The sequence below is a fragment of the Raphanus sativus genome, chromosome 6, assembly GCF_000801105.2.
Source record: "Raphanus sativus cultivar WK10039 chromosome 6, ASM80110v3, whole genome shotgun sequence".
NCBI lineage: Eukaryota > Viridiplantae > Streptophyta > Magnoliopsida > Brassicales > Brassicaceae > Raphanus > Raphanus sativus.
This window is the reverse complement of record NC_079516.1, coordinates 38,601,931-38,612,849: the sequence shown is the minus strand read 5'-3', so window position 1 is coordinate 38,612,849 and position 10,919 is coordinate 38,601,931. Positions and strand designations below refer to the sequence as shown.

The following is a 10,919-nucleotide window of genomic DNA, read 5'->3' as shown; positions in this document are numbered from 1 at the left end:
TGGTGATGCCAAGTAAGTAATGGCAAATTGGTTATAAACACATGAACTAAAGGTTGTTTTTAAAATGGTCTCCTCAAATAATAAAAAGGGGATTTGAAATTGTATATTGGATATCTTTTTATTTTCAAATAAAATTTAGTATTATTCTTTTATGTTTTCAATTTAAAAATTATTTTTAATGTTTTAAAAATTATTATATGTTTTAACATTATTAAATTATATAATTATTAAGATACAAGTTCTATATCCTCCCACTTATCCCACTACTAATTATTACTAAACTTCGCCTCTTATATTATTTTATTAATTTTTACACCTAAGATATATCTCCTCACTTATTCCATTAAGGATGCTCTAATAATTTCATATAACACCCGACTGTTATCTACATCTGAATGATATTACAAAAGCAAAAGAAATTCTGAACTTGGGTAAAAATAAACCACTATTTTTTTTTTGCTTTTGAATGAACTTATACGTAGATCAACTCCCAAATAATTGTTTGTATCTAATGAGAATTAATCAAACATATAAGTACGTTCTTCTATCTTGCTCTTCAAGCAGGATACGAAGCATACAAATTTCTTGGGACACAAGGTGATTCCCTCCAAGCCCTAGCGTGAAGTTTAAGCAATTCCTTTGCCTTTTCTTTAGTCTTGTTCCCGCAACTCACTTGAAGCACCAGACACATCTTCGCCACAACCCCCAATTGCAACATCTCTTGTAATAAACACGGCGTCGCACAAAACTTCCCAATGGAAAGCAAAACCCTAACAGCCCTTTCACTAGTTATCTGAGAGACCCTAAGTATCTTCTTAGACACAACCGCAATAGCTGCACCATGATTCAAGAACTCAGCTCTTCCTTCTGCACACTGACATAACATATCAAGAACTACCATAGCCATCTCCAAAGTCCTTCTCTCAGATGAGAAAGTCTCATCCATTAATTGCTCGATAATCATCGAGATCGCTCCAGCTTCCACAGCCTTGTGTCTGTTCCTTCCCCATGGACATATAATCACCAAGATCTGCATTGCTGACTTCGTTGCCTTATGAGAGATCTGGTCATGCAAGATCTGAACAACCTCGTTGAAAAGCTCGCGTTCCAACAATATGATCTGCATTGGATCCGCAACTTCAAGGATCTTCTTGAGAAGAAAAGTCGCGTAGGCTCTTGACTCGTAGATCCCACGTTGCATAATCTTAGTCAACGTTTTCACAAGATCTGTTCCCTTCTTGTTGTTTAAAAGACTCTTCCGGGCCGTCTCCGATGTGTCGATCAGATGATAGAGCAAGCTTAAGGCTTCGTCCATTAAGCTCCTCGAAGAATCAAACCGATTCTCTAGCATGTTTGACTGACACAAATCGTTGAGACTGGACGAAGAAAGCGAAGGAGAAGGAGAGTTGTAAGTATCTACCGAGTTGCTGACGATCTTGGCCAAGAATTCTGGAACGTTTGCAGCTTCTAAGCACCGCTTGTTCGCTTTATTCTGTGATACTATTTGACGAAGTCGCTTGAGGCATTTGACTTGGTTTTGATGTGAAGATGAAGAATCTTTGATGAGTTTTTCGATCTCGGATTTACAGATTGGAGGTTTTGGTGTTGGGATCCTCTCGATGCCGTAGGATGCGTTGAGAGTACACCAAGATTGGATCAGACGGCGAACAGTGTGGTTTGGTGTGAGATCAGTTTCGGTTATGACTTGTTTGGTGACAGGACATGAGTTTTTCTTACCGGTGAAGAGCCACTTCTCGATGCTGTCTCTGTCGTAGGTTATACCGGTGGAAACTATTACCGGATCCTTCATGATATCTAGAGAGATCGGACATAGAAAGAAAGAAGGAATCTCTATCTCTTGATCCATTTACTCGCCGGAAAATATGAAAAAACAAGAAAAAGTTGATGAATAAATCGACTAGAAAGGAATCTTTAAAATGAAAGTTTTGCTTCAAAGTGTAGTAGTTGAGATGTAGGAGATGTGTATTGGTTTGAACAAGTTAGCAAGAAGAGAGAAGGAGTGTTGGGCTTTAAATATAAAGGATTTGGAGAAATATTCAGAATTATTACAAAATGTCAACACACGGAAAATACAGATATTTGAAACTCTTTTTGGATAGATGTACCTAGGGGTGGGCAAAATATCCGTAAATTTTGATTCGATTCGTTATTCGTTCCGATTCGATCCGAAAAATCCGAATATCCGTAACTTAACGAATCAAAGCAAATACTAAAATCCAATATCCGTCAAAGACGAAGCAAATCACAAATACTAATATTTTTAGAAACGGATATCCGATCCGATCCGTTATATACATATATATGTATACATGTTTATAAAATTATATAATATACATACTTTTATATCTTTATATAAGTATTATAATGTTTTATTCACTAAATTAATTATTTAGTTATTAAAAATTTTGAAAGTATGTAATTTTCTTATAAAAAAGTAATGAAATATTATTATTTTATTTCAGATTTTCTTCTTTTTTTTTTTTTTTTTTTTAATTTTTTATTATTTTTTACGGATCGAATCGGATATCCGAAAAAAATCGGATATTCGCGGATATCCGAAGAGTTACGGATCGGATCGGATCGAAAAATCGAATATTCGTAAGACACGGATCGGATCACGGATATCCTTAAAATTCCGGATATCCGCTCCGTGCCCAACCCTAGCTGTACCTATTCATTATTGTATGGCTTTTATAGAACGAACGAGGAACGTATATAGATTTGACTTTTTTGGGGGTGTTACAAAACAACTAATAATAAATGTTTTTATTTATAATGGTAACGTATGAAGTGTTGACTTGTCAAAGAGATGAGATTACGGCGAGGAAAGTGAAAATAGTTGCGAAGTCATTAGCAGATTGGTCGTGTGGCGGTGTTGAAGGCAAATAGTTTGTCTGCTTTGTGTTTTTTTTTTTTCTTAACGCACATGCCATAATTGCTGATTCCTCGCCTCTTTTTTTTGCCAGCACCTATTTGACTTTATTAAAAAAAAAACTAAAAAGCAGGCCTATTTCGAAAATTTACTTATTAGCAAGTTGTAACCGAAAGGTGGAGGAAGATTACTGTTTTTTTTTAGTCAAAAACACACGATTATCGTTTTATTTTGGTGATGTAGTTATTTTTTGGTGCCGACAAAACCTAAAGTGCCATCATCTATCCGTTGTTGGATTGGTACGTTGTTTGAGGCTGCAACTTTGATGGTACATTTTGACCCATGCCTTGTTATGCTCTACTTTGTTTCTTTTCTGAATCCTTCCACAAATACTGCCTCTTAAAAAATATATGCTCTTTTGGGGGTAAAACTTTTTTTTTATAGTATTTATCTTTCTGGATCTTGGTGCCAGTGGAGTTGTCGTACATTGCAAATGTATAAAATTCAGAATTAATCTGGTATGGGCATGATGAATTTTTGTTTCGAATGATAATTTTGAAAAAGTTGCTATCTTTGTGACAAAAAAAAAAGTTGCTATCAAACTAAACAAAAGGTAATAACAACATTTTTTGAAATTTAGCATAAGATTTATTCAGTGCACTTTAAAAACTATACTCATTTAGTTATCTAATAAATGTATATACTGGTTATTTTTTACATGAGCGAATTGGAATATTTGATTTATAGATTTCGTGGTGGACATGCTATAGTATGGGAAAATGAATCCGTTCCACAAAAATTAAATGATTAAAAACCTATATTTGATCAGTTAAATGTCTATACGAAAAATAAAGGTAATTATTAATAGACTAAATAAATAAATATGAATAAATCGATGTTGAGAGGAACAAAAAGATGGATAGATTCATTTCTCTAACAGTAGTTAAAAAGATTCATTTCTCTTACTCTTCTGTAAAGTAGTAGAGAACATCTTTCGAACTTTTATTGGTCAGTTTAAAGTGAAATGAGTTGAATTATTTTCCCTATTTTCAACTCAAATGATAAATTTAGGAAAAATTTTAATGGTCCACTGACTGTTACACGTCCAAATAGTAAATGTTCAGATGAATGCTGAATTTCGCCAACTTCTATTCCTCTAAATGTATAACCATTTGCATCTACATAAACACAACTCTCGCCTTCCATAACATATACTCCATCTGTTCCATTTTATATCATGTTTTAAGTTATTACACATAGATTAAAAAAACACATATTTTATGTAGTTTATCTTAGTAACATAAAAATACATTAAATAAAACTAGTTTAACCAATAATAAAAAAATACAGTATTTTATAATTGGTCATAAAATTCAAATCATATTAAATTCTACCTAGATTAGTGAGAACATCACTTAAAATAGGACAAAATAAAAATCCTAAAACACCACTTAAAGTGGGACGGAGGGAGTAAATAATAGAACTCTCTTCGAAAGTTGGTAAAACTGAATTTTTTTTTCAACTATGGACAGGGGCAGACGTACGTACACGGCTACAGGGTCACGTGTCCCCTACTGTTTTTAATTTTTTTTTGAATAAGCTTGACTAATCTGATAAAAATTTATGCAGTTTAATAAAAAAGCATAAAATGTGCCCCTAACTCAAAACTGTTTTTGTTATTTTTAATAGTTTGCCCCCAACTAAAAATGTGTCTAGATCCGCCACTAACTATGGTCATATTTATTGCTATACATTGCAAATACTCTAACAAAGAATTTATATATATTGATGACAAAAAAAAAAAAAAAAAAAAAAAAAAAAAAAGAATTTATATATATTACTATATTAGTCTAACACTCTAACAGCCAAAGTAATGAACTCCAACCCAATTTCAAGTTGCTTTAGCCACCTCGGATTTAATGTACATGCTTTTCGTTTTTGTCCATACGAAACTCGAAAGCATGTAACATGTGTTCTCATGAAAGAGTACCGAAAGTAGGATTTTTGTATTGTTTCGGTGAGAAACCAACTTGCTAGATACCACTTTGGGTTTCGATGATGTATTGTTTCGGTGAGAGTTCAACTTGCTAGATACCACTTTTGGTTCCCTAAGCCTTTGTGATAAAATTTTTTTGCTTACATTATATAAAATGTCAAACAATATGCTTTGTACTTGGATAATTAATAAAATTATGATATTGGTTATTTAAAACGCTTATTACATTTTGAAGGAGAGTTACGTATAATGAAATAGCTTTAACTTCTATCAAAACTAGAAAAACTATTGTCAGTTATTTTCTAAATTATTTTAAAATTCCAGTCCCTAATACATATATTTTAAAGTTCTAAATGCTCTGACAAAAAAAAGTAAGCGTTAAATCTTGGTTAGAAACTAAACCATAAGTCCTAACCTTCAACCTCTTAAATACAAATCTTTAAATTCTAATCTAAACAAAATGTTTCATTTCCTCAATTTTAAAGAAAAGTTTTAATTGAACTTTCAAGAAGTAAAGTAATGGAATAAAAGTTTCTAATTAAAGTGTTCCGCTTCGAAAAAAAAAGAAACAGAGAAGAAGAACCATCCATAGATTTTGACGAAATTAGTTGGTTATGCTCAATACTTCTAACTTTTAAGATTACATCTCATCTGATTATTCTCTTGCCATTGGGCTTTTGGAGTTCCCTCCGAGTCCTTTATTATTATTGATTTAAGCCATTTTTTTTTAACATGGTCTTCCATACCCAAAAAATGGTCTTCTACCAGATACCTATGAATTTGTTTATTTCTAGATAAGAAAGTTGACAAAAAAAAATTATTTCTAGATAATGTGAGCATAGAATGTCGTTTTATGATATTGAAAATTTTAATAGGAAATAACTAAAACTATATTATAAGCAAACTATTTTCGTTTACTGTTCTATATATTATTGGAAAATAAGAAATAACTTAGGCAACTCATGAGCACGACCTAACATCATGAGCAAGTTGCAACTATGCTACTAATCAGGGATTCAAGTACACAATAGTAATTTATCCAAAAAGATAATCGTTTTTTTTTAAAGATAATCGTTTTCAATATTGAGGGTATATTTATTTGAGATATGTAGCTCTTTTTGATTCTTGAGTTGTGATACATAACTAAAATGTATTAGTATACGTATGTTTGACAAAACAAAACACATATATACATATGCGTATATACATAACATTGGTGTATTTGATTTAGCTAAATTGATAATTAATTCCTTGATTCAAGTCTAAGTAAGGATGTTTATTTAATAGATATTCGTTTCAATCAGTTAGTCACGCCTACATCTTTTAACAAAAATTCCAATACTATGACGTAATCAATAAGTTAGAATAAGTGAAGAAAGTATGTACAAGTAAAAGATGTTAATTCTACCGAAGAATTTTATACACAATTTCAAAATACGTGAGTACAATCACATAATTTTTTAAATAATTATGATCTATATATTTAAGCTACTTAAGAATTTTTTGTCAGTTGACGAATGAACAAAATCAAAAATATTTTCTTAGAAAGACAGCGACAATATTATCTAAATCAAAATAATAACCATTTAATTAACTACTTAATGTGACATATTTGACTATTTACACTAAATCTTAATAATCAATAAAGCTATTGATAATAAATAAATTTTAGTTTTTAAATTTTATTTATAACAAAATTTATTGAGAATAAATCTAAAAAATTTCAACCAAAATTTTTAAAAATATTTTTAATAAGATAATGCATTATAATTTCTAAATTATGTAATTTATTTAATTTAATGATAATTAAAAAAATTCATAACACACAATAAAAGCTATTTTATAAATTTAGTAATCTATTTAAATATGATCAACAGATTTTTTTAAATGGTTTCATTTAAATAAATTATCATTCATCATTAAAACGAGTTAAAATTCATAAAATATGTAACTATTTTTTAAAAACAATTATTGACATATGTTAAATTTATATCTACAACTATATATTATTATTTTATTTATTTCGAAACTCACATCAATATATTATCTATAAATAGTTATATACAAAAATATAATAGTATATAACTAACATTTAGCTCATGTATTATTTTACTTATAAATTTAATATTTGTTTTAATTATAACAAAATCTGTTGCGGAAACTAAAAAAAAATCTTACCAAAAATTTAAATATATATTTTAAAATATTGAACTAATTTAGTAACAAAAAATCAAAAATTATATAATCTTCCAATGTAGAAAATAATTGTGTAATTTTCTAAAATTATCTTTACAAAGTATACAATTTTATTAAAATAAATATTAAAAACTCAAAAGATAATATTCTAAATTTTATAAAATATAAAATCATAGATGCTAAAATATAACTTTTTGAAATGTAATACAAAACAAATAAATTATGTTTTAAAAGTAAAAACATAATATAATACTTCGAGATCTTAGTTTAATAATAAAAAAACAGAGAACTTCATACAATAATATTCAAAAAATCATATATCGATAAAATTTATTAAAATAATATGATAGATATTAATATGTATATAATTTAGTAAAATAATAGAGCTATATTGTTTAAACATAAACATTTCTTTATTTATGAAATCTTGCAAAATATTAAAGTGATAGATGTTAAAGTATTATTTTAACCAAAACATGGAAATAAAATTACTAGAGTGATAGATGTTAAAGTTTTTTTTTTGGAAAACGTCACCCCGTAGTTGTTGCTTGATTTGTAGTTTTTTTTTATTCGATCAACTTAGTTCTTGATTTGTAGTTAAAGTTTACTAATTTTAACTTTCTCTTCAACAACCCAATAAATGTTTCAGACATCTCTAACCGAATACCGATAATAAAACTTATTTTTAGTTATCCTTTTTTAAACGTCAAACTTATGTTTAGTGATCAGGGTATCAAATTCGTCCCACCACTAACGTGAATATTAGCTTCCAGATGAGGACGAATGTGAACAAGTACTGGATCAACTCAACTTAGTTTAATTATTTAACTAATTCCTACAAGACGGTCAAAAAATGACCAATACGTATAGAACAAGCAGCCGTTTTAAAACTAGTTACTGAAAATGTCTTTGTCCATTATGCCAGAAAAACGTTTTGATTTACAGAGATCGATGACTGGTCCTTTGAGAAAATCTTAGATAACTATACTCTTGGTCAAATAAGTATAACCATGATATGGGCCAGTGGTAAAACAAAACCGTGCAGACATGTAGAACACCACCAAGTCAGTTAAGTATTATCGTAGACGATGCAAATATTCAAACGTATGTCAAGTTGAGAAATGGAAAGCATGGTCTTGATCTCGGCTGATTGGCTCTATACAATTTTGGTACGTTGGATAATACACATTGAGGTAGTCTTATACAAGTTGATAGGTAATTCAAGTCTTATCCCATCCCATGAAATAGATTTTGCCACGGTGGAATATGTAAGTGGTACCTATAAAAAATTTAAATAGGAATGTATAGCGTGTAGATGAGTTATTTGACAAGGGACCAAAATGAAAATGAAGTGTATACAGCTAAATTAGTCAGGAAATAGACAGCTTCATACAGGCTACCACATGGGTCTCACATTATTGGCTATCCTACATCTTCTTGGACACATAAACAACAATTCTTTTATTTTTCTGTTTTAATTGTTCCTATAAAAAATTGGAGTTGAATTGAGAGATTCATGCAACTTGATTGGTTATGTAACATATCTTTATAGTTATGTATATACATGCGTGTAGTACGTCCCAGTTAATTTTTTCTACGAAAACGGCATAAATGTGTGTTGTGAATTCTCTTTTAGTTTTGTTATGCTGTGACTTGTGATATCAAAATGTTTAACCTATAGACGATCTTCAATATGGAGAAACATATATGAATTATATATATAACCTCTCTTTGATCAAAGGGTTCATATATAGCCGAAGAATATCCACGACTTTCGAGATAGCGAGAGCATATCATTTTAGACTTTATATTAGGCCATAATAGTTTCTCATATCTCAAATTTTAAAAATGTCAATACAACCAAGAGTTTTAAAAAGTACATAGGATAAAGATTAGGGTGATGAATTTAGTAAATCGATTCGGAAAAATGTAGCTTCAAGATCTATATAGTTTAGAAGATAAGAGAATGTAATGCGAAAAATTGAAAATCCATGCCTCGCATCACGGCAACAAAAGAGAAGACAAGTTTCTACAAGGCCCATTTGTTCACAAGTTGCTATAAGGCTTACGGAAGATAGACATAAAATACATTATCAAACACAACTGGGAACTTACTAAGAAGAAGGTCAATTCTTGTTTCTTGAATTGCAAGTTAACTTGCCCTGTCTGGCTGTCTACTCAAAGCATCCAGAAGTAGAGTTAGTTGAAAGATTTGTCTTCAATTTGGCAAAAAAAAATAGGCATGGGAAGTAAAACATATATTTAAACTGATACTAGCTTCTCCATCATTACGTAAAATTCTATAAGTTCCATCACATAACCAAATTTCAAAAATGTACATTAGAAGAAAAGCTCAAGGTGATGATGATGAAGTAGATTTAGGCTAGGTGTCAAGTTTCAAGGTGTGGTCTTCTTTTGCATTTTCGTTAAACTAATTTTAGCTCAGCCATGGCGGGTTTACTATTTTTATCCAACTTGATTAGTTTCATTCTTTTAACCAACAGAAAAAAATTCAAAGAAAGAGAAAAGAATGTTTGGTTAATCTTCGTGCCTTCCATTAACCTCCGTTTTATTTTTCCAAATCTTTTCCTGGAAATTTTTGATTAGTTTCTAACTTCAAGTCAGAGAGAGAGGGTGGAGATAACACAAGAATGCCTTCTCCTCCGGAAGAAGGAGCCCAACCCAAAACCGATGCGGGTTCGGGTCAAACCTCTGAACGCGATACCAATCAACCACCACCTCCTACACCACAACCCCAACCGCCTCAGCCGCAAGCACAAACGCAAACGCAGCCATATCCGCCGGTGATGGGCTATCCAGGATACTCCCAAGACCCGTACTCAAATTATCCAAACGCCCCTTATAATCACCACCAACAATACGCCTACGCGCAAGCCCCACCCGCTTCTTATTACGGTTCTTCTTACCCGGCTCAGCAAAATCCGGTTTACCAGAGACCAGCTCCTTCCGGGTTTTTCAGAGGAATTTTAACCGGTTTAATCGTTTTAGTCGTCCTCCTCTGCATCTCCACCACCATAACATGGCTCGTCCTCCGTCCTCAGATCCCGGTTTTCACCGTAACCAGTTTCTCTGTCTCCAATTTCAACCTAACCGGACCGGTTTTCTCCGCTCAATGGATGGCCAATCTCACCTTAGAGAATCCAAACACGAAACTGAATGGATACTTTGATCGGATCCAAGCATTCATCTACAACCAAAACGCCATCGGAGAAGACGATTTTCTGGCGATGTCCTTCTTCCAACCAGTTTCCGTGGCGACCAAGAAATCGGTTTCCATTGGTGAAACCCTAACGGCAGGAGGGAAAGAACAACCTAAAGTACCGAGCTGGGTAGGAGAGGAGATGAAGAAAGAGAGAGATACAGGAACGGTGTCGTTTGATCTGAGAATGCTGGTTTGGGTTACTTTCAAGACCGATGGCTGGTCGGCGCGTGAGAGAGGGCTTAAAGTGTTTTGTGGGAAGTTGAAAGTTGCGTTTGAAGGAGGATCTGGAAACGGTGCTGTTTTATTGCCTAAGCCTCTTCCTTGTTTGGTTTATGTCTGATCCTTCTTCCTTCATTTTTTTTTTTTAATTCTTGACGTCTTGTAATGTTTGATTGTTTATTACATAAACGTAGAAATCTCGTAAACCAAATTCAAGAGAGCAAATACTCGATTCAATTGCAGGTCTAGCTTGCGAAAGGAATTATAATCGTTATTATATCAACCACTCTAAAATCGTCAATAAACTGTGTGTTGGAGATTGGTAATTGAAAAAAAAAAAGAGTGCATCTCGAATAAAAACAGAAAAAATCATTTAAATCATTAGCTTTTGA

At 31.7% G+C, this 10,919-nt stretch overlaps 2 protein-coding genes across 2 annotated transcripts; one reads left to right on the top strand and one right to left on the bottom strand.

Annotated features, from left to right (window-relative positions):
- Positions 1 to 270: 270 nt before the first annotated feature.
- On the bottom strand, positions 271 to 2,021 carry LOC108839039 (E3 ubiquitin-protein ligase PUB22). Its single transcript, XM_018611884.2, has one exon. The coding sequence runs from the start codon at positions 1,865 to 1,867 to the stop codon at positions 557 to 559; it is 1,311 nt and encodes a 436-aa protein (XP_018467386.1). The 5' UTR covers positions 1,868 to 2,021; the 3' UTR covers positions 271 to 556.
- Positions 2,022 to 9,309: 7,288 nt separating this feature from the next.
- On the top strand, positions 9,310 to 10,780 carry LOC108809940 (NDR1/HIN1-like protein 10). Its single transcript, XM_018582071.2, has 2 exons — positions 9,310 to 9,487; positions 9,693 to 10,780. Exon 2 carries the CDS (start codon positions 9,737 to 9,739, stop codon positions 10,646 to 10,648), a length of 912 nt encoding a protein of 303 aa, XP_018437573.2. The 5' UTR covers positions 9,310 to 9,487; positions 9,693 to 9,736; the 3' UTR covers positions 10,649 to 10,780.
- The last annotated feature ends 139 nt before the right edge of the window (positions 10,781 to 10,919 follow it).

What these genes read in the sequence shown, in the direction of transcription:
- LOC108839039 (XM_018611884.2), bottom strand. Translation starts at nt 1,867, where the DNA reads ATGGATCAAGAGATAGAGATTCCTTCTTTCTTTCTATGTCCGATCTCT.
- LOC108809940 (XM_018582071.2), top strand. Translation starts at nt 9,737, where the DNA reads ATGCCTTCTCCTCCGGAAGAAGGAGCCCAACCCAAAACCGATGCGGGT.